At 37.6% G+C, this 24916-nt stretch overlaps 1 protein-coding gene and 2 pseudogenes across 1 annotated transcript; 1 reads left to right on the top strand and 2 right to left on the bottom strand.

Moving 5' to 3' along the window:
- The window catches only part of LOC132057901 (laccase-17-like), an 11364-nt pseudogene extending 8929 nt beyond the window's left edge, over positions 1-2435 (bottom strand).
- A 48-nt stretch (positions 2436-2483) lies between these two features.
- On the bottom strand, positions 2484-6124 carry LOC132057900 (uncharacterized). Its single transcript, XM_059450487.1, has 4 exons — positions 5924-6124; positions 5412-5631; positions 2661-5257; positions 2484-2552 (listed from the first exon to the last, which is right to left on the bottom strand). Exons 1-4 carry the CDS (start codon positions 6122-6124, stop codon positions 2484-2486), a joined length of 3087 nt encoding a protein of 1028 aa, XP_059306470.1.
- A 15054-nt stretch (positions 6125-21178) lies between these two features.
- Positions 21179-24471, top strand: LOC132058455 (laccase-17-like; annotated as a pseudogene).
- The last annotated feature ends 445 nt before the right edge of the window (positions 24472-24916 follow it).

The following is a 24916-nucleotide window of genomic DNA, read 5'->3' as shown; positions in this document are numbered from 1 at the left end:
TCTTCCTTATCTATTTCATTAACCCCCACGCCCCTTTTCTCTTTCTTATCTCCCCTTCACCATCTTTAGTAGTCCTTTAATGGCAGTCAACAGCGAAAAAATTTATCTCCCTTCCTCAACGTCGCAGATTGTCATAACATCATCAGAGAATTCGTCTTCCTCTATTTTTTAGATCTGCATTGGAACTTTTTCCCCAGATCAGTGCTTATTATTTTATTTTTTTTGAAGTGTAACAAAGGTGTCTAGAGAGAAGAGAATGGAAAAGAAATTTTGACTTTTTTAAAAAATATACTTATTTGAGTAAGGTGAACTCAATGATAATAGAGTATAATTAGTGCATAATAAGTGTATAAGCCGTGTATATTGAATACACACTGATTATACACAAATTATGCAGTGATTATTCATCAATTGTACACTGCATATTTAGTGTATAACATTTATAAGTAATACATATTGGCTTTAGACTGAGGTAATGATAAGATTCCTAATGGAAACTCTAGAAATTCAAAAAGGAATTAAAATCAAGGAATTAAGATAAAAGCAAGACCCAATTAGTAAAGGAATTATAGGCAAATATAGGTATGTTAAACCTAAATCCTCCTAATTGATTCCTACTAATGAACCTATATTAATTGATAATCAACAAGGAAGACTCAATGAATCCACAAATGAGCAATTCAATGCAGAAAATCAAGGACAAGAGTTTTAGATTACCAACCAAAGATCCACACAACTAGTCACTAAGATAATCTCTAATTAACTAACTAACTAAACAAACTATCACTCACACGAGGTTTTTCTTCAATAATCAAGCTAAAAACTAATGAAATGACTAAGGCAACTATATATAGTCTTATCTTTTACAACTAAGGCCCAAAAATGACCTTTTGCAAAATTAGCCACAAGTTGGCCGAAAATAGCCAACATTGGCTCTTCTTTGGCCATCTGCACTTCTAGCCACTTTTTATGGCTTCCCTTCTTATGCCTTCATCTTCAACATCCTCCCAAGCAATCATCCACACGTTATACACTCTTGAGAGGTGTTCTTCAAGCGCCTCCAATGCCTCTCTCTTCATAAACATCACTTGCAAGTCTTGGAGTTCTTTGGCTTGGCTACGAGTGAATGGCCTTGAAGGAGTGGTGCCCGTTGGTATCGTATCATCCTCCCCTTCTTGGAGAAGATTCATCCTCGAATCTAAAGGCTCACCTACAACACAAGAAGATAGATCACTTACATTGAAAACATTATGCACATTATACTCACTTGGCAAGTCGATCTTGTAGGCATTGTCATTGATCTTCTCAAGGACTTTAAAAGGGCCATCTCCTCTTGGGCTCAACTTTCCCTTCCTCAATTGAGGGAATCTTTCCTTCCGGAAGTGGACCCAAACCCAATCATCGGGTTGCAATTCCGCTTTCTTTCTTCCATGGTTTTGCCTTTTTTCCACCTTAGTATTGATCTTCTCTATGCTTTCCTTCACTTTGGCATGAACCTTCACCATTTCGGATGCCCTTTGTTTTGCATCTAAACTCATAACAACATCACTAGACAAGGGGGTTAAGGTTAAAGGAACCAAGGGGCTCAAACCATAACAAACTTCAAATGGAGTCATGCCAATAGAGGAATGGAGGGACCGATTATAAGCAAATTCAATCAAAGGCAAACAATCCTCCCAAGAAGTGGGTTTTCCTCTAATCATACACCTAAGAATGCTCCCAAGAGTCCTATTTACTACTTCGATTTGACCATCCATTTGAGGGTGGCAAGAAGTAGAGAACATGAGCTTGGTGCCAAGTGTACCCCATAGACTCTTCCAAAAATGGCTAAGAAACTTGGAGTCCCTATCACTAACAATAGTGCGAGGCACTCCATGTAATTTAAGCACATGATCCACAAATAAAGAAGCAACATGAGATGCATCATCACATTTATGGCATGGTATAACATGAGACATTTTTGAGAACCTATCTACCACAACAAAGATGCTGTCATGCCCCCTTTTGGTTCTTGGAAGACCCAACACAAAATCCATAGAAATGTCAATCCAAGGACCAATAGGAGTGGGAAGGGGAGTATACATACCTTGAGGACGAGTCTTTGATTTTGCTTGCTTGCACTCCAAGCATTGTCCACAAAGCTTCTCTACATGATGCTTCATTTTGGGCCTATAGAATTGTTCATTGAGGATGTCAAGTGTTTTGGAAACTCCAAAGTGCCCCATCATTCCACCACTATGAGCTTTTTTGACAAAAAGCTCTCTCCACGAACTCATAGGAACACACACCCTACCATCTTTGAACAAGAACCCCTCAACAAGTTGGTAGCTGTCAACTCTCTTCCCTTGAGTCAACTCCTCACAAAGTTCTTTGAAATCAAGATCTTGAGAATAGAACCCCTTGAGGCTTTTAAATCCCATCATTCTAGAAGTCATAGTATTTATCAAAACATACCTTCTAGACAAAGCATCTGCCACCACATTTTACTTACCCTTCTTATAATGGATCACATAAGGAAATGCTTCAATAAGTTCAACCCATTTTGCATGTCTCTTGTTAAGTATGGATTGGCTCTTCAAATGCTTCAAGGACTCATGATCCGAACGAATCACAAATTTTTTGTGCCACAAATAATGTTGCCAATGGGTCAATACCCTCACAAGTGCATACAACTCCTTGTCATAAGTAGAGCAATTCAAAGAAGCCCCGTTTAGCTTTTCACTAAAGTAAGCCAATGGCTTGCCCTCTTGCATCAATACTCTGCCTATACCAACCCCGGAAGCATGACACTCAACTTCAAATGTCTTCTCAAAATTTGGCAATTGCAACAATAGTGACGAAATCAATATGGACTTCAACTCTTGAAAAGCCTTCTCTTGCTCATCCCCCCAAACAAAAAGAACTTCCTTTTTTATCAATTCAGTTAAAAGAGAGGCAATAGTACTAAATCCCTTCACAAATCGCCTATAGAAACTTGCCAACCCATGGAAACTCCTCACATCGGTTGCATTTTTAGGAGTTGGCCAAGTTCTAATGGACTCCACCTTTTCTTCATCAACCTCCACACCATTCACACTCACAACAAAACCCAACAATACCATTTTATCAACCCCAAAGGAACACTTCTTGAGATTAGCAAACAACTTTTCATGCAATAAGACATCAAACACTTGTCTCAAATGGACTACATGCTCCTCCATTGTTTTACTATACACAAGAATGTCATCAAAATAGACAACCACAAATTTATTGATAAAGGGCTTCAAGACATGATTCATCAACCTCATAAAAGTGCTAGGCGCATTGGTTAGGCCAAATGGCATAACAAGCCACTCATAGAGACCAAACTTGGTTTTGAAGGCCGTTTTCCACTCATCACCCGGATTCATACGAATTTGATGATAGCCACTTCTAAGATCAACCTTCGAAAATACACTTGAGCCATATAGCTCATCCAACATATCATCAAGTCTAAGAATAGGATGTCGATACTTTACCATGATTTTGTTGACGACTCTACAATCAATGCACATTCTCCAAGTGCCATCTTTCTTTGGAACAAGAGTCACCGGTACAACACATGGACTAAGACTTTCTTTGACAAGACCCTTCTCAAGGAGCTCTTCAACTTGCCTTTGCAACTCCTTAGTTTCCTCCGGATTGCTCCTATATGCCGGTTTGTTGGGAATTTGGGATCCCGGCACAAAATCAATTTGATGTTCAATACCCCTCAATGGAGGCAATCCTTTGGGCATCTTCTCCGGAAATAGCTCATCATATTCCTGAAGAAGAGAAGAAACAATACTAGGCAAAGTGCTAGTATCTTGGTTAGTATGCAATAAGAGATCCTTGTTGACAAGGCACACCATGAAGTGCCCCTCATCAACACCTTTCAAGCAATTGCTTGGTTTGGCAAGTGTACACATCTTGGCTTTCCCTTTTGTTACCCCTTGATCCTCTTGGCTAAGTAAGGACTCTTTTTCAACCTCTTCAATTTGCACTCTCTTCCGGAGTTCTTTCATGATTCTATAGTCCTCACTCACTTGATAGGGTGTCAATGGGGTAAGAGTATACTTTCTACCCCCAAAGACGAAGGAATACTTGTTAGATCTTCCACTATGTTGAGCATCCCTATCAAATTGCCATGGTCTCCCAAGTAACATATGACATGCTTGTATTGGCACCACATCACATAAGACTTCATCTTGGTACTTGCCAATGCTAAACTTCACTACAACCCGCTTCGTGACCCTCACTTCTCCACAATCATTGAACCATTGAAGCTTGTAGGGGCTAGGATATTTCCTTGTGGGAAATTTCATATGGTCAACCAATGTCGTGCTCACCACATTTGTGCAAGTACCACCATCAATGATCAAGGAGCACACCTTATCCATTATTTTGCATCGAGTATGGAAGAGGTTTTCCCTTTGATCAAGTTCCTCTCTATTCATTGCAACCATGATCCTTCGCAACACACAAGCCAAATTAATATTCTCCTCTAGTTGCCATTCATCATTCTCCTCTTCAAATTCTCTCTCATGTTCACCTTTCGGTTCACCATCACTACCTCCTCCACCACCCTCTTCCTCTTCATCGGTTCGATAACCATCAAGCATGGCCACAATTGCCCTTCTATTAGGACATTCACTTGCAATGTGTCCCCTACCTTGACATTTGAAACATTGAATAGTAGAAGGATGAGGAAAGTTAGGTTTAGCATTGTTACCTCCTTTAGCCTTGTCTTCACCCTTGGCTTTGTAATCAAACTTGGCTTGAGGAGTTGGAGTAGTGATCTTAGGCTTTTCCCATCTATCCTTGCTCCATGATGAGGATGACACATTCTTAGCCTTGTAAGATTTCTCCGCTTTCAAATCTGCTTCAACCTTAGTTGCATCATGAAATGCTTCCTCAAGTGTGATATAGGAATGAAGCCTCATGGGTTTGGAGATATCATGGTTCAAATTGGCCACAAATCGGATCACCGTGTAGTTCAAGTGCTCTTCGATCTTGGATTTCAACCTCAATTTCTCAAACTCATCGAAGTATTCTTCCACACTCTTACTACCTTGCCTCAACATGTATACTGTTTTGATAACACCTTGATAATAGTTAGGTGTTACATACCTTGCTTCCATGAGCTCAATCAACTCTTGCCAAGTTGGCATATCAAATATATGTCGTTGAGCTCTCTCACGTTTCTTGGATTCCCACCAAGTGGATGCATACCCCTCAAATTGGGTGAGTGCATACTTTGCTTTCAAGGCATCCGAGAGTTGTTAGTAACGAAGATCCTCTCGCTTTGCAATTTCCATTCTAAGAACTCTTCCGGGTCACTCCCACCTTTGAACTTGGGAAGTTCCACCTTGATAGTATGTAAGTTGCGGTCTTGACCTCCCCTATCTTCATACCCTTGCCATCTCGCTCGGTTATCATGTCCTTGCCATCTAGCACGGTCATCATGACCTTGCCATCTACCCCGCTCCTCATAGGGTCTACCAAAACCTCATCGCCTCCCTCGTCCCCTTTGGGCATCATACCTATGTCTCCCTCCATACCGTGGCTCCTCCCACCATCTCTCCCGCTCATACGCCTTAACTTCTTCTTCATAAGTGGGATTGTGGTATTGGACTGGAAATGGTTCCGAGGTTAAGTTTTGTAGTGTTGGTGCATTTGGGTTTGTGTGGGAAACAATTGGTGGAGTGACTCGCGGGGTCATGTGTGGTGGACGTTCCTCTTGAGCGTATTGGTATAATTGGGGTTGGTTAAGGGGGCTGGTTCGCCTTACATATCCCGAGGCGTTGGCATTTGGATTAGTAGGGGGTTGAATGGATGAGGAAGGATTGAGGTTAGCTTGGGGATAGTATAACGCACGCATTTGTCCCGGGGTTATAGTTGGTGAGGTGTTGGGGTTCCTACTCACGTCATCTCCAACATTCACATCCCCATCTTTTGATTGGGGAGTGCCCAACCTACTAGTTTGCTCCACATTTGCCAACCTAACATTGATACTTCCCACATCCGCCCTCATTGCACTCATCTCCGTGGTCATCCTTGCAAACTCCCTAAGTAAGAGAGCCATTGAGTCCTCTCCATCATGAGATTGTCCTCCGGAATTAGTCATGGTACCTACAAAACTCAACAAACAATATTAGTAGTAAAGTTCCTCGCGTCGCTCGTATTTAACTCTCAAAGTTTACCACTCAACCTAGTGCTTCGTCCAAGGTTGGGAATGAAAACCACTTGTCTAATCAAGCCTCACGATTGCTAAGCTTTGTGGAAGAATGGATTCTTGTGTTAGGAATGACGGACGACTCAAAACAAACGGACAAGAGCCAATAAATGTTCAACGAAATAAAACGAGAAAAGCTTGAAGAAATTGGTACGAAATAAATTCGGACTCAAGAACTAATTTAACAATCAAGTAAGAACAATTACTAATTGTTAATTAGTTAGAAGAATCAAAGAAAAGAAACTAGAAGAAGAGACAAACCTTGAAGAAGAAAGATTTTTTTTTTTTTTTTTTTATCTGGGGTTGGAAAAAAAAAACGTGGAAAAAATTTGGTGAACAATCCCGAGGAAAAAAAAGAGGAAAATTGAAAAATCGTTTTTTTTTTCAAAACAGGCAAAACGAGACCGGGCCTTCATGCGGGATCGATTTGAAGTTTTTCGTCATGGTACCTTCAAAAATCGCAAACTTGGGCACACAACTTTTCAAACCTTAATTTGCGTGGGGGCGGGCCGACGATCGGCGCGCGTATTTTTTTTATATATTATATATTATTTTATATATATATATAATTTATATTATTGCTATATTTGAGGGCCTACCAACTTAGTATTTTTTTTTTTTTTTTCTTTTGGCCCATAAATACTTTTGACTTGAACACTTTTTGGATTAAACACACCTTTCGAGATTTTCTTTTCTATGAAGATTTGAAGTTTTTCAAGAGCACCAAGAACTTCAAATTTCCATTCACCTTCAAATCAACTCCAAAAATTCTCAAAATTCGAATCTAGGTTCCCCTCTACTAATAAAAACAAACCCAATAATTTTCAAACCTTAATTTCTTCTTCTTCTCCAAGACCACCTTCAAGTTCTTCCACCTTCAAACTCCATTAATGGTGGATGACTCAAAAATGATCCAATTGACTTGAAACTTTGGAATTTGACTCAAATAACACTAGGGAACAAGAATCTAGTGTTAAATCAATGAAACAAACACAATTTTTTGGGCTTTTTTTTTTTTTCTATTATATATATATATATATATATATATATATATATATATATATATATATATATATATATATATTAATATATTTTATTTTAAAAGATTTTTTATTTTTGGAATTGATAGAACAATTCTTCTACCAAGCTCTTGGTACCAAATGATAAGATTCCTAATGGAAACTCTAGAAATTCAAAGAGGAATTAAAATCAAGGAATTAAGATAAAAGCAAGACCCAATTAGTAAATGAATTATAGGCAAATATAGGTATGTTAAACCTAAATCCTCCTAATTGATTCCTACTAATGAACCTGTACTAATTGATAATCAACAAGGAAGACTCAATGAATCCACAAATGAGCAATTCAATGTAGAAAATCAAGGACAAGAGTTTTAGATTACCAACCAAAAATCCACACAACTAGTCACTAAGATAATCTCTAATTAACTAACTAACTAAACAAACTATCACTCATAAGAGGTTTTTCTTCAATAATCAAGCTAAAAACTAATGAAATGACTAAGGCAACTATATATAGTCCAAAAAAAAATTGTCTTTTGCAACTAAGGTCCAAAAGTGACCTTTTGCAAAATTAGCCACAAGTTGGCCGAAAATAGCCAACATTGGCATTTCTTTGGCCATTTGCACTTCTAGCCACTTTTTATGGCTTCCCTTCTTATGCCTTCATCTTCAACATCCTCCCAAGCAATCATCCACACATTATACACTCTTGAGAGGTGTTCTTCAGGCGCTTCCAATGCCCCTATCTTCATAAACATCACTTGCAAGTCTTGGAGTTCCTTGGCTTGGCTACGAGTGAATGGCCTTGAAGGAATGGTATATACCGTTGGTATCGTATCAAGTAATGTGAAAGTTTGGGGGATTTCGAATTGGTGGGTTTTGGTCTTGTATGATGTTGAAGTTTGCGATTTTTTTTAGTCTTGTGATTACATGTAAGTTGAAGAGCAATTTTATTTAGTTTGATTTGTCCTTTTCAAGTTTTTGAGTGTTGGAAAGAACCCTTGTAGAGAGTTTGCCGATGTCGCCGACTTTGTTTTCATTTTTGTTGGCACGAGGTTATATGTTTTTATGGCTATTGTTAGTAAATCATATCTTATGGCTAAAGATTTTGGTCACATTGCAAAATGCAAATGACCGGCTAATTTCGATTTTTTCCCTTAAATTTTTTTAAGATTAAAAAAAATGTTAGTGGGAGGGGGCATATATAATATATATTAATATTTGAGATAAAAGATGACGATTTGGGCTCCTATCAACCGAAACGTAAATTAAGGACATATATAAGATCACTAGTATTACTGTATTAGGAGTATAATTGATTTTTTCCCTTCTTTAATTGTGTAAGTTACACATCACTTTAATACAACAAAGGAAAATTATGCGACATAATAACTACTTAAACAAGGTAATTATTCTTTTTATTAATACTTTTAAATAATTACTAAAATAGTGAAACTTTTTAGTTTATAGCAAATCAATATACACAGATACCAAATTTTAGGTGCTATTTTTTCCCTACAAATTGGTTTATATGTACCCTTCAACGTCTTGCTCAAGTCGTGTATGATCATGTTGCAAGTACTCTTTCACTCACAAAGTTTCTTCATAGTTCGCTTGGTTTATATACTCTATTTGTGATATTGTTTTCTTTTTCAAATTATTTCACTACAAGAAAGAAAACATTTACCAAAAAAATATTTTGTTACCATAGATAGACTAATGTTGCAAAAGTACTTTTGGCAACAACATAGTTTTTGTTGTTGCATAAACTTTTCCCATCGGCTGTTATTGCAACGACGTGCAACAACTTTTTTGTTCTTCCCAAAAGTACCTTTTTGCAATTACAGTCAATACTATGGCAACAAAATTAAATTGTTTGACAACAAAAAAAAAGGCTCATTTTTAAAAGATTCTTTGTATATGCCAACAATAAAACTAAATTGTTGCCAAATATTAAATTTTGCCAACTATATTATTTTTGTTGCCAAAAAAGTTGTTGCTATTTCTATACTTTCTTGTGGTGTTATTAGAGTTTAATATCTAATTTAAGTATCAATGGCGACGAGTACCACCAGAGGCGGATCCAGGATTTTGAGGTTCTGGATGCCACACTATTTTACGCTTCGACTTAATTTATTTTGAACTTCTGTTCGGGTTATTCGTCTTTTCGATTTAAAATGTAACACCTTAGACCTTTAACTTAAGCTTTGACCATGATTTTAGACTTAGAAAATCAGATCGAGAATGTTGGAGTTGGAATTTTTGCTTCAGTTCAGCAGATGGAATTTTACGCCTAGAATTATGGGTCGTAATTTGAATTACGGACCGTAATTCAGTCCGTAATTAGTAAGCTTGTCACTGATTTTGATATGGAAAATTACAGTCAGGAATTACGGACCGTAATTCGAATTATAGATCGTAATTCGTGACCGTAATTAGAGAGGTGTTTGACTGGGTATTCTATTTTGAGACATCAAAAATTACTGTCTAATAATTTCTGACCGTAATTCAGTCGGTAAAAGTCAATACGCACTAGAACCTATAAATACCTAGTTTCAGTTCTAGTTTTATTTTTACAAGTCCTTAAACCCTAGAACGACCTGCTCTCCTCCTCCACCATCAAGAACACTAAGGTAAGCTATCCTAACCTATTTCAAGTGGATTAAATCATGTGTTCATCTAACCTAATTAGGGAATCATTGTTCTTAACCTAGGGTTTTCAAGAAAACCCATATTCAAGGTTTGAGACACAAGCTTTTGGGATTCTTCTCAAAGTTCAGACTTTTATTGTGGATTGTGAAGCAGTTAAGGTATGTGAGGCTAACTATCTACGTTAGGGAACATTTATGATTCTCCCTACACCTCATTCTACATGTTTATCGTAATTTGACTCGAATACGGTTTAGCCCTAGTTTCTTGAATAGTTGTAGAACTGTTATCTTCTAGGGTTGTAGTTTCATAATTCGTTCATGGTAATCACTTTGAATATCATGAACTCAGTACGTAATCATTATAGACTTGTGTATTGACATCAAATGAGTCTCAGTCAGTATATAATCAGTTATTTGCTTAAGTTCCATAATCGGAAACAGTTATCATGCTATCAGCTATAGCCAGTCTCAGTCTTGTAAATTGTTTAATGTTGAACACTTTTATCTATATATTTTTGGACCCTAGGCCACAGTTTAAGCATACGTATTGCTTTGGCCTAAGGCCACAGTTTTTGTGCACATTATTTGGGCCCTAGGCCACAGTTATATTTACAGTTTTACAGGTGATTCTTGATTCAGAACTGAGAATATCTCAGATTTTTGCTTTCCTATTTAGTTCAGTTTCAGTTTCAATACTTATATTCTTTCTTTTAGTTGCTTTACATACCAGTACAATTCAAATGTGCTGATGTCACTTTTATTGCTTGGGGGCCTGCATCTCGCGATGTAGGCAACGATATACAGGTTGACGATCCAGCTAGCTAGGACTTGCTCGTATCAGCTATTGGTGAGCCCAGTTCCTCCGGGGCGTTATCCTGCTTCAGTCTTCTTGGCATTTAGACAGTTATCTTTAGAGGCTTCATAGATATAGTCTAGTCAGTCAAATATTAGCAGTCTTTTATGTTTTAGCCTTGTGGGATATTTATTCAGATGTTTTGAACTTAGACTAGTATTTCCGCATTAAATATATTTTCAGTCAGACTTTTAGTAGATCAGCATGTGTTTGTCTTACTTCCTTATTATTGCATGTTTTGATATCACATGTTGATTCAGCCAGCCTATGGGTTCGCTCGGTCACATGCAGTTAGGCACCGAGTGCCGTGCCACGGTTCGGGGCGTGACAAAGCTTGGTATCAGAGCACTAGGTTCAAGTGTTTTAGGGAGTCTATGAAGCCGTGTCTAGTGGGGTCGCCTTTATATGTGTGAGGGCCCCACACATATAAACAGTTGACCACCAAGACATTCAGGATTTGTTTCACTTCTTTCATACTTTAGTTCGTGCAGTTAGAGCATTACTTTTAGGAATTCTTCTAACTCGTGCGAATTACGTATTTTAGAAATGGCTCCGAAAAGAAAGTACAACAAGAGGAATACAGCTACTAGCCAGAGGGCTACCGTTGATGCAGCAATAGAAGAGAACACTCAGGCTCAGACAGCCACCCCAGCTAATGCTACAGCTACCCCTCATAATGCTTTAGACGTGAACGTTAGAGGAGCTATTCTTACTCAGATTTTGGCAAACCAGGCCCAGCGACAAGAAACGGCTCCTAGCTCAGGTGCTAGTAATGGGTCGAACAGTTCTAGGACTCAGGAGTTTCTGCGGATGAAGCCGCCAGTGTTCACAGGGTCAAAGAAGGATGAGGACCCGCACAATTTCATTGATGGACTTCAGAAAGTATTTCGTGTGATGCATGCTACTAATACAGAGGCATCGGAACTTAGAGCTTTCCAGCTGCAAGATGTGGCCCATATTTGGTATGAGACATGGGAACAGTCCCGAGGGGAGGATGCACCTTCTGCTACTTGGGATGAATTTGCAGACGCTTTCATTGAGCACTTCATGCCAATTGAGGTCAGGGAAGCCAAGGCCATTGAGTTTGAGAATCTAAGGCAGAATGACATGACTGTTCAGGACTACTATCTCAAGTTCGTGTCATTGTCCAGACATGCTCCTCACATGGTTCCTGATATGAGGGCTATGGTTAGAAGGTTTGTACTTGGACTTAAACCCGAATTGCACAGGGATGCCAACATGGCTGCTCAGAATGACAAGATGACTATTTCTAAGATACTGACATTTGTGCAAGGTAACGAGACTAGGTTGAAGGAAGAAGAGGCCCTGCAGAAGCAGAAAGATAGAGAGTTCAACAAGAGGGCTAAGTCTGCTGGTAATTTCAGTTAGGAAGGATCTCAAGGAGGTGAAAATCGTCAATTCTTTAAGAATAGGTCATCAGGACTCCTCCCTCTATGCTAGTGCTCCATCTCAGAGGTCCAAGTTTAATCAAAAAGGCCGAAACTTCGGAACAACAGGCTCACAGTCACAGGCCAGCGTGACCGATCGTGGTTTCCAACACCCTACTTGCAACACTTGTGGTAAGAAGCGCTCAGGAGTATGCCATTCGGGCATGGATGGTTGTTTTGGGTGTGGTCAGCCAGGTCATTTTTTGCGGGATTGTCCATCAGCAAGAAAGAATACCGGAGGTAACAGTAATGTAGCTCAGTCCACTAATTCAGCAGCTCCTCGAAATTCCCAAGCCCAGAAGGGGCGTGGGGCAGCAAAGTCTCAAAATACGGGTGATGGTCAGAACTATCTGTATGCACTGTTAGGACGTCAGGATATAGAGACCCGTGGAGATGTTGTCACAGGTATGCTAACAGTCTTCACCTTCGATGTTTTTGCTCTTATGGACCCAGGCTCCACTCTATCTTATGTAACCCCTTATATTGCTAAGAAATTTGGGATGAAACTCAAAAAGTTTCATGAGCCCTTTGAAGTATCCACACCAGTTGGAATCAGTTATAGCTAGACATATCTATAGGGGTTGTCCAGTGTTAATCTACCATTGCACTACCATAGCAGATTTAATAGAATTAGAGATGATAGACTTTGATGTAATCATGGGTATGGATTGGTTAGAGTCTTGTTATGCCTCAGTGGGTTGTAGAACCAAAACAGTAACCTTTGATTTTCCCGATGAACTTATAGAATGGAAGGGTAATTCAGTAGCACCTAGGGGTAGATTTATTTCCTATCTTAGAGCCAGAAAGATGATTTCCAAGGGGTATATTTACCACTTAGTTCGAGTCAGGGATACAGATGCCCAGACTCCAACTCTTCAGTCAATACCAGTTGTCAGTGAGTTTCCAGAAGTCTTTCCAGATGATCTACCCGGAGTTCCTCCCGATAGGGAAATTGACTTTGGGATTGACCTACTTCCCGGCACTAAGCCGATATCTATTCCGCCGTATAGAATGGCCCCAGCAGAGTTAAAAGAGTTGAAAGTTCAGTTGAAAGATCTTCTTGACAAGGGATTTATAAGGCCAAGTGTCTCACTTTGGGGCGCACCGGTCTTGTTTGTCCGAAAGAAAGATGGATCCTTGCATATGTATAGATTATCACCAGTTGAACAAGTTCAATATAAGAACAAGTACCCTCTTCCCAGAATAGACGACTTATTTGATCAATTTCAGGGTGCTCAGTGTTATTCTAAGATTGACCTCAGATCAGGCTACCATCAGTTGAAGGTTAAGGAAGTTGATATTTCAAAAACCGCTTCAGAACCCGTTATGGCCATTTTGAATTTCTTGTCATGTCCTTCGGATTGACGAATGCACCAGCAGCCTTCATGGATCTTATGAACAGGGTCTTCAAGCCTTATCTCGATTTATTCGTCATTGTGTTTATTGATGACATATTGGTGTATTCCCGTAGTGAGGTTGATCATGCAGAACATCTCAGAATAGTATTGCAGACACTCAAGGATCGTGAGCTTTATGCAAAATTCTCAAAGTGCGAGTTTTGGCTAAAGTCAGTGGCATTCTTAGGCCATGTGATTTCAGGCGAAGGTGTTAAAGTGGACTTTTAGAAAATTGACGCTGTTAAGAATTGGCCCAGACCCACCTCAGCAAGAGATATCAGAAGTTTCTTGGGTTTGGCAGGCTATTACAGGCATTTTGTTGAGGGATTTTCCTCTATCTTAGCTCCATTGACGAAGTTGACTTAGAAAAAGGTTAAATTTCAATGGTCAGATGCATGTGAATAGAGTTTCGAAGAGTTGAAGAAGAGATTGACTTCTGCTCCAGTTTTGACGCTATCAGAAGGAACCGAGGGGTTCGTAGTATATTGTGATGCTTCAAGAATTGGTCTTGGATGTGTTCTAATGCAGCATGGTAAAGTTGTGGCTTATGCATCTAGCAAGCTTAAGGCTCATGAAAAGAATTATCCGGCTTATGACCTAGAATTGGTAGCTGTGGTTTTTGCACTTAAGATATGGCGTCACTACTTGTATGGAGTGCATGTGGATATTTTCACCGATCATAAAAGCCTGCAGTATATTTTCAAGCAAAGAGAGTTGAATCTTAGGCAGAGAAGATGGCTCGAATTGCTTAAGGACTATGATGTGGATATTCTCTATCATCTAGGGAAGGCGAATGTAGTGGCTGATGCTCTTAGTCGGTGTTCCATGGGAAGTTTAGCTCATGTTGATGCAGATAAGAGAATTATGACCAAGGAAGTTCACCGTTTAGCCAGTCTTGGGGTTCGACTTTTGGACCTCGAGGATGGCGGTGTGATTGTTCAGAATAGAGCCCTTTCCTCCTTAGTTGTTGAAGTTAAAGAGAAGCAGTATAAAGATCCCTACTTGTTGTAGCTGAGAGAGGAGATTAACAAGCATAAGACGATGGCTTTTGAACAAGGGGGAGATAACGGTACCTTGAGATGTCAAGGCAGATTATGCGTTCCAGATGTAGATGGGCTCAGGGAGCGAATTATGTCAGAAGCTCACCATTCCCGGTATTCCATTCATCCAGGTTCCACGAAAATGTATCATGATATTAAGGAGATTTATTAGTGGAACGATATGAAAAAGAATGTAGCGGATTTTGTGGCTAAGTGCCCAAATTGTCAGCAAGTGAAAGCCGAACACCAGAGGCCTGGTGGCTTGGCTCAGAATATTGATATTCTTGTTTGGAAGTGGGAGATGATAAATATGGATTTCATAACAGGTCTACCTCGTTCAGCTATGAGGCATGATTCAATTTGGGTGATGGTGGACAGACTTACGAAGTCAGCGCACTTCTTGCCAGTTAAGACTACAGATTCAACAGAGGACTATGCCAAGTTATATCTTCGTGAAATTATCAGACTTCATGGAACTCCAGTGTCCATTATTTCAGATCGTGGTGCTCAGTTCACAGCAAAATTTTGGAGATCCTTTTAGAAAGGATTGGATTCAAAAGTTAATCTCAGTACAGCTTTTCACCCTCAGACAATGGCCAGGCAGAGCGCACCATTCAGACCCTTGAGGATATGTTGAGGGCATGTGTCCTTGATTTCAAAGGTAATTGGGATGATCACTTGCCTCTTATTGAGTTTGCTTATAATAACAGTTACCATGCTAGTATTGGGATGGCACCGTATGAAGCTTTGTATAGGCACAGATGTAGATCACCAATTGGTTGGTTTGAGGTTGGTGAAGCAGAGTTGTTAGGACCAGACTTGGTCTATCAGGCTATGGATAAAGTCAAGTTAATTCAGGAGCGATTGAAAACGACCCAGAGTCGCCAGAAGTTGTACACAGATGTGAGACGAAGGGATTTAGAGTTTCAAGTTAATGAATGGGTATTTCTTAAAGTTTCGCTTATTAAGGGTGTCATGAGATTTGGTAAGAAGGGGAAGCTTAGTCCCCGCTATAATGGACCATACAAAATTCTGTGAAAGGTTGGTCAAGTGGCCTATGAGCTTGAGTTGCCACAAGACTTTGTTGCTGTGCACCCTGTATTTTATGTGTCTATATTGAGAAAGTGTGTGGAAGACCCCTCGTTGGTTGTCCCGACTGATAGCATAGCAGTCAATGATAGTTTTACTTACGAAGAAGTCCCAGTGAAAATCCTTGATCGTCAGGTTCGCAAGTTGAGAACGAAAGAAGTTTCCTCAGTAAAGGTATTATGGAGGAGTCAAAAAGTTGAAGAAGCTACGTGGGAAGTAGAAGAGGACATGAAGTCCAGATATCCCCATCTTTTTGAATAGTCGGCAGAAAATGTTGGAGGTAATGTACCTTCCTCGTTCAGATTTTCCTTCTATAGTTTCCACGTTTTCAGTATTCAGCCAGTTCAGTAATCACTCAGTTCAGTGTTCCTTCAGTTGGTTCAACAGCTATCCAGTTCAGCATTCCTTTTAGTTCAGCATTCATATGTTCATGCTAGTTAGTGTACACATGTCTTAGCAGTCACTCTTTGCCAGAATCCATCATTTGAGGATGAATGATCCCAAGGGGGAGATATTGTAACACCTCATACCTTTAACTTAAGCTTTGACCATGATTTTAAACTTAGAAAATCAGATCGAGAATGTTGGAGTTGGAATTTTTGCTTCAATTCAGCAGATGGAATTTTACGCCCAGAATTACTGGCCGTAATTTGAATTACGAACCGTAATTCAGTCCGTAATTAGTAAGTTGCTCAATGATTTTGATATGAAAAATTACGGTCGGGAATTACGGACCGTAATTCGTGACCATAATTGGAGAGGTGTTTAACTGGGCATTCTGTTTTGAAACATCAAAAGTTACTATCTAAGAATTTCTGACCGTAATTTGATTTACTAACCGTAATTCAGCCCGTAAAAGTCAATACGCACCAAAACCTACAAATACCTGGTTTCAGTTCTAGTTTTTATTTTTACAAGTCCCTAAACCCTAGAACGACCTGCTCTCCTCCTCCACCATCAAGAATACTAAGGTAAGCTATTCTAACCTATTCCAAGTGGATTAAATCATGTGTTCATCTAACCTATATAGGGAATCATTGTTCTTAACCTAGGGTTTTCAAGAAAACCCATATTCAAGGTTTGAGACACAAGCTTTTGGGATTCCTCTCAAAGTTCAGACTTTTATTGTGGATTGTGAAGCAACTAAGGTATGTGAGGCTAACTATCTACATTAGGGAATGTTTATGATTCTCCCTACACCTTGTTCTACATGTTTACCAGTAATTTGACTCAGAATACAGCTTAGCCCTAATTTCTTGAATAGTTGTAGAACTGCTATCTTCTAGGGTTGTAGTTTCATAATTCGTTCATGGTAATCACTTTGAATATCATGAACTCAGTACGTAATCATTATAGACTTGTGTATTGACATCACATGAGTCTCAGTCAGTATATAATAAGTTATTTGCTTAAGTTCCATCATCGGAAATAGTTATCATGCTATCAGCTATAGCCAGTCTCAGTCTTGTAAATTGTTTAATGTTGAACACCTGTATCTGTATTTTTAGCCCCTAGGCCACAGTTTATGCATACGTATTGCTTGGGCCTGAGGCCACAGTTTTGTGCACATTATATGGGCCCTAGGCCACAGTTATATTTACAGTTTTACAGGTGATTCTTGATTCAGAACAGAGAGTATCTCAGACTCTTGCTTTCCTATTTAGTTCAGTTTCAGTTTCAGTACTTATATTCTTTCTTTTAGTTGCCTTACATACCAGTACAATTCAAATGTGCTGATGTCACTTTTATTGCTTGGGGGCCTGCATCTCGCGATGTAGGCAACAATATACAGGTTGACGATCCAGCTAGCTAGGACTTGCTCGTATCAGCTATTGGTGAGCCCCATTTCCTCCGGGGCGCTATCCTGCTTCAGTCTTCCCGGCATTTAGACAATTATCTTTAGATGCTTCATAGATATAGTCTAGTCAGTCAGATATTAACAGTTTTTTATGTTTTAGCCTTGTGGGCTATTTATTTAGATGTTTTGAACTTAGACCAGTATTTCCGCATTTAATATATTTTCAGTCAGACTTTTAGTAGATCAGCATGTGTTAGTCTTATTTCCTTATTATTGCATGTTTTGATATCACATGTTGATTCAGCCAGCCTATGGGTTCGCTCGGTCACATGCAGTTAGGCACCGAGTGTCGTGTTACGCCTAGGCCATGGTTCGGGGCGTGACATATAATAGACATACTGTTTGTCACACTAATTTGGCCTTCGACTTGAAATATTTTGAGTTTTTGTTTGGGTCCTTTGGCCTTTCGGTTTATATAAATAATTAAACAAAAACACTATTTTGAGCTTCGATTCGGGTCCGTAATTGTGACAATTTTGAAGAAAGCATAAAACTTCAGTACTACTATAATATTAACATTTTTTTTATATAGCCACCTTAGAGTGGCGGGGGATTTGGCTAGACCCCCTCTCATATTTAATAAACAAAAATATCATTTTATAATTGTCGACGAATTTTCAAATTTTGGGGCTATTGTCTGATTCAAGAATAGGCAACTAGAACTCATTATAGATGCACATTTAGATACTCAAAACAAAAAACTATGAACTATAAAATAGAAGCAAAATAATAAAATTTAAAATGTAAATAGTAACTTATAAGGAAAAAATAGCCAACAACAACGTAGAAAAGGAACGGAGAACGAATCTTTCTGTAAGCTGCATAACCTTATTAAAATTGAAAACAAAATAGCTTTAGAAACAAAAAGAAGTGGAGTACACTAGGCTCGATCCCAGGAACTATGGACGAAACACCCAACCCTTCGCTAGTGGCACCAAGCAAACATTTGTCAGTCAGAGTGCCACTTTACGTATATAACCCATTCTCTCTCTATATACACATAAATACACAGGGTTTTGATTGAGGTGTGCGGGTGCGTGGCATCCCCACCCTCCTTAGTAGATCCGCCCCTGAGTACTACACCCACAAAGAGGAGTAGCCGCGTAAAAGACTGTATTAGTTTTAAGAGAATCTTATAGATGAATCCAACGAAATAGATCCGGCAAAATAAATATGGACATCTAACTCCGGCAATACTCTTGTTTTTCTTCTGTTCTTTTTTGTATGGAAATGATTTTGTATTGTTATGAGTAGGTGGCGCTTATATTAGTTTGTGGTGGTGGTGAGGGTGGTTTTCCGTGGTGGTGATTTGAAGGTAAAAATTGGTGTATGTATATTGTATCTCATTGAATGTCTGGTGTATGTTTGGCGTATGTTTACTGTATGTCCTATGTATCACTGTACATATAATTAGGTGCACACGGCGTATAAGTAGATACAACCACATTCAGTTGTGTATATCATGTATGTGTGTATGCCATGTGTATCTCAGACATATTTTAAGTGTATACATAGCATACAACAAAATAAAAAGATTAGCTGAATTTTATACATTTTGCAAAATTAATATTCTTGTGTTTTGTAAAGTTAGTAATATCGTTATAATTAGTAATATGTGTCATTAATATTGCTATTTATGAAATTTCCCTTTAAAAAAGCTTGGTAATCCACTAATTACTGTCAAATAATTTTGAAGTAACCTTAAGTCGTTATAAGTGTACATACCACAGAAGGATTTCTTTTTATGAATTGTTTATTTTAAGTATTCCGTTTAAGTTGTATCTTGCTTAGACAAATAAATAGAGCTGAGGTTATAGTTAAAGCCGCTAATAATAAATCGAAATAAGCAGTTATAGTAAGCATGAAGGGGCTAAATTAATTGAAATATGTTCTTTTTATACGTATTGTTTTATTTCTTTTAAATTGAAAATTCATGTTCAAAGATAAAAGTACAATAATTCTATGAGGAAAATTAAGGGGTTGTTTGGTATTAAACTCTATATGGATCATCATCTGAAAATCTGCATTTCCATAAGTAACAAAAAACTTGATTACATTAGTTGAAGAAATTTAATTAGTTATTACTACAATTTTCTTTACATTCCAGTAAAGAAATGTTTTGGTAACGAAAAAAACGTTGAGACTTACCTTTTATGTCACTTGGCCCAAGATTATGATCAAAAGTAGCCCATATTTTTCAGATCATACCCTATTTACTTCATTTTGTATATAATTTGAAATACTTAGGGAAAAGACAATAATCCCTTACTTTATGATTATGAATTTTCATTTTATTATGCTTAGAAATTGATTGAGTGATATTCATGTTTCTCATCACCGATTCAAACATTTACCCTTGAATTGAAGTAAAAATATAAAACTCCATTATTGAGGGAATTTTAGAAGCTTGAAAAACTCACAATGGGTTTCGTGATTTGTTGAAATTTTTGACAAATTGATGATTGAGGTTTGTTGGGGATGTCATTTTGAAGTTGTAGTTAAATTTTGAAGCTACTCGATGAAGATTTGAGCTACTTGGTGATGTGTTTGACCCATTTGTGCATTGAAGTTTGTAGGATGAAACCCAATTTTTCTATAAATTTATATGATATTACTCTATATAATAGTATAAAAGTGTGTATAAACACCTCTTATATATTATTATGAACTTTTATACAAGGTTGATACATATAACTAAGTATAATTATAATATTGTAATACCAGATATATAAATACTGTCGCGAGAAAAGAAGAAGTTAGTTATACAGGAGTAAACCTAAAATATAGCTACGTCACTACAATATGTTGGCTTGGGCTGTATATTTTTTAAAATCCACCCCCCCCCCGCCCCCCAGCCCCCCAAACAAAAAAAAAAGCACGGATGAAGGTCAAAATCATGCCTACCTGTGTAAGGAAGCCTTAATTTTTTATTATTTTTTTAAACTTTTTTTTTTTAATTACATAGTGGGGTAGGGGAAGGGGAAATGGGGGAGGAAATTACAACGTGAGGATTCAAACCCTCACCAACAAGGTGAAAGTTCATGTAGCCAACCAACTGAGCTACTAGATCCCTACAGGAAGCCTTAATTAAAAGCCGCACATAGTGCATGTCAAATATACTAATATACTGTGCAGATATATGTATTCTTTGACACCACTCTAAAGTCTGTTCTACAACAACAATTGGTCTAACCAAAGATAGCTTACAATCAAGCTATTCTCTTCAACCAAACTTCCTATGAACATCTCTATATAATATGTCACCTCCATGCACTTATACAACAACAGCAGCAGCAAAGTTCGTAAATTGAGAGAAATTAAAGCAGAGAGATTTTCTTTGCAAAAATATGGGTGCTATTGGAATAATATTTCTTATCTCTCTAATTGCATCATGTCTCCTCCATAGAGTATCAGCTGCAACCAGGCATTATAAATTTGAAGTATGCATAATATCAATTAGTTTCCTGTTTTATATAGTTGGATTTAACTTATATACAGTAGATATATTTTAACATGTTGTTGTAAGGTATACCAACCTTATTTTCTAAGTTACGAATCTCATTCATTATGAACAGTTATTTCTAATTATCTTTTAGGCGACCTGGTAGTATAAGAATTCTTTTACTCTGTCAGTGTACAGAAGTTAATTGTTTCATGTTATCATTACTTGAACCATAATTTTCCTTCTCATTTTTGTATTCAGATCAAACTGCAAAATGTGAAAAGACTATGCCACACCAAGACTATGGTTACAGTGAATGGACAATTTCCTGGACCTCGCATTGTGGCAAGGGAAGGTGATCGTGTTGAAATTGAGGTGGTCAATCATGTTCACAACAACATCTCCATCCACTGGTAAACATAAATATACTTATTTTCATGCAATTCACAGAATTCAGTAAGCAATTGATATCTCACGATGTAATCTTTTTATTTTATATAGATTAACTAAGGTTTACCTAAGCTTAATCATATTTTTGTTCTTACAATAGACATGGAATTTGACAAATTCGTAGTGGATGGGCAGATGGACCAGCATATGTAACACAATGTCCCATTCAAACTGGCCAAAGTTATATGTATAACTTCACTATAATTGGTCAAAGAGGAACATTTTGGTGGCATGCACATATTTCATGGTTGAGATCAACTGTTTATTGTCCTATTATCATTCTTCCTAAGAAACATACTCCTTATCCATTTGCCAAACCCTACAAAGAAACTCCCATCATCTTTGGTAATAATTAATTAAGTTCTTGGTTAATTTGACTATAGTAAGTTATTAAAATACTAATGATGAATTGATGAATGAAATATGTTACAGGAGAATGGTTCAATGCAGATACTGAAGCCATAAGTTCCCAAGCTTTGCAAACAGGTGGAGGTCCTAATGTTTCTGATGCCTATACTATCAATGGACTTCTTGGCCCTCTTTGTAATTGCTCGGCAAAAGGTAATAGTTACAATTCTATAATTAAATATTCGGCTGATTTAATTACGTGCTAACCAAAATCGACAAAACCTACACACTGATTATGTATATACTATAATATGTATATTATTTGTATATTTGTACTTAGTATACAAAATCTATATAGACGAGGGCTACTATTCTTTTTCTATAATTAAATATTCGGGTAGTTTAATTATGTCCAAAAATGTAATCATCCCTTAAATATTCCTGTTAAGAGTCCCATCCAATTTCTTTGTTCACCAATGTTGAGCCCTCGTATTATATTGTCCACGCTCCAGTTAACGAGGTCTGGGCGTGTGGGGGAGTGTTAGGAGTCCCACGTCGGATATGAAATGAGTAATTGATCTCTTATATGAACTTGGGCAATCCTCACCCTATAAGCTAACCTTTGGGGTTGAGTTAGACCAAATATCAATTTCTATATCAGTTCATTCAACTGTTCTAGAATGAATAAAACAATATAGAGTACACGTGTACACAATTCAATTTATTTTGATTTACTTGTAGAAATCATTATGAAAGATTGTTGGACTTTATAGATAATGATTCTGGAATATTAACACTTTTGGATGTTCTTTATACAGATACTTTTAAGTTGCTGGGAAAAACTTATCTTCTTCGATTGATCAATGCTGCACTTAATGATGAGCTTTTCTTCAGCATTGCAAATCATAATCTCCAACTTGTCGATGCTGACGGAGTTTATGTTAAACCCTTTGAGACAGATACACTTATTATCACACCAGGACAAACCTATAATGTTCTCCTAAAAAGTAAACCTCATTTTCCTAATGCCACATTTTACATGACTGCTCGGCCATATATGACAGGTCCTGGGACATTTGACAACTCTACAGTTGCTGGAATTTTAGAGTATGAATCAGAATCAAAATCCCATTTAAAAATCTACCACTTTTTAAGCCATTACTACCAGCTCTCAATGACACAAATTTTGTCACCAATTTTACAAGTAAATTAAGAAGTCTCGCGACTCCTCAATTCCCTGCTAATGTACCTATAAATGTCGATAAACGTTTATTTTTCACAGTAGGTCTTGGAACAAGTCCTTGTGATCAAAACAAAACTTGTCAAGGACCTAATGGCACAAAATTCTCAGCTTCAATCAATAATGTGTCACTTATACTACCTACAACTGCACTTCTCCAATCTCATTTCTTTGGACAATCCAAAGATGTATACCGGCCTGATTTTCCTTATAGTCCATTACATTGGTTTAACTACACTGGAAACCCTCCAAGTAACACCCTAGTTAACAATGATACAAAACTTAATGTTTTACCATTTAACACTAGTGTGGAGCTAGTAATGCAAGACACAAGCATTCTTGGTGCTGAAAGTCATCCTCTTCATCTTCATGGATTCCACTTCTTTGTTGTTTGCCAAGGGTTTGGGAATTTTGACCCTAATAAGGATCCATCAAATTTCAACCTTGTTGACCCTATTGAGAGGAACACTGTGGGTGTCCCTTCTGGTGGTTGGGTTGCTATTCGATTCCTTGCCGATAATCCAGGTAACTGAAGAATTTGCATTTGAAAGTTTTCTAATATCATTCATTTCATAAGTCTAATATCAAGCTTAACAAAGTAGATACTATATAAACTGCAAGCATCTATTCATAAAAGAAAAAGAAAGAAAAATACGGCATAGTGTACATGGGTAGAAGTGTAGAACTACAAGATCTAAAGAGGGGTTAATTCATTATAAGTTATATTATACATGAAAATAGCGTAAAAAGATCTTAGAAGCATGCGATAGAAAGCAGAAAAGTAAATTGATAGATTATTGAGTGCAAGCCCGTAAATAGACGATTATGGATAGTTCAGGCGTGCTTAAAGTCAACTACAACTAGAAGGCATGCCAATCTCGCCATCAACAAACCTTTGACTTTAACTGTAAAATGCTCCAAATAAGCACACGGGACATAGTTTAAAACTCCTTATATAGAACTTTAACTTTTGACGTACTGGAACCTTCAGTTTATGTAGCATCAAAGGTATTTGCCAGAAAATTCTATCGGGTTGTAGGCTAGCTTGAATCTGGGTGTGAAAATATTTTTGTACTTTTAATCTCCTTGTTAGAGTTTCTGACTCCGCTAATAATAGTGTATTGTATTATATTGTTCGTCACTAGGAGTATGGTTTATGCATTGTCACCTGGAAGTTCACACAAGTTGGGGATTGGAAATGGCATGTTTGGTTCTTGATGGTAAACTTCCAAATCAAAAGTTGCCTCCTCCACCAATGGACCTGCCCAAGTGTTGAGAGTTCAATTTCATGCATTTTTTTGTACCTCACATTTTTTTTTTCTCAATTCATGTTGATGTTTCCTCGTCATGGTTTTATTAGCTGGTGGATATCTTTCGCGAATTTCCTTTTTCTTTAAAAAAATAAAAAATAAAAAAAAATAAAAAACCTGTTCATGTATTTTCTTTTTATTTCATTATGTGAGAAAGAGGCGAGAATTTTTGTAAATTCGAAATTCTGAGAAATTTGTAATCTATAATTAATGAGAATTATCATTTTCTTTCGAATCATCTGAATATTCCTTAGATTCCATGTAGTTGACATTTATTTCCTTTAAAGCACATGCGAATGGTGTGTAAATTTCGATACTACATTTATGAAAAGATATTTTTTCCTAGGATGGTAGTATTTATTTGTTTGTTAGAACCACTGATTGTCACTCCTCGTCCTCGAGAACATATATCCCAGAGACTAAAGCGATCGCAATTCTTCAACAATAGTATATGGTTAAAAATAAATTAACACAACATCCCCAGAAAATCTGTAAGCTATATATGCACTTCTCTTAAAGAGTTTAGTTTAGAAGGT

Source organism: Lycium ferocissimum, chromosome 5, assembly GCF_029784015.1.
Source record: "Lycium ferocissimum isolate CSIRO_LF1 chromosome 5, AGI_CSIRO_Lferr_CH_V1, whole genome shotgun sequence".
In the NCBI taxonomy this organism is placed as follows: domain Eukaryota; kingdom Viridiplantae; phylum Streptophyta; class Magnoliopsida; order Solanales; family Solanaceae; genus Lycium; species Lycium ferocissimum.
The sequence above is the reverse complement of the archived record's forward strand: the minus strand, read 5'-3'. Positions and strand labels throughout refer to the sequence as shown.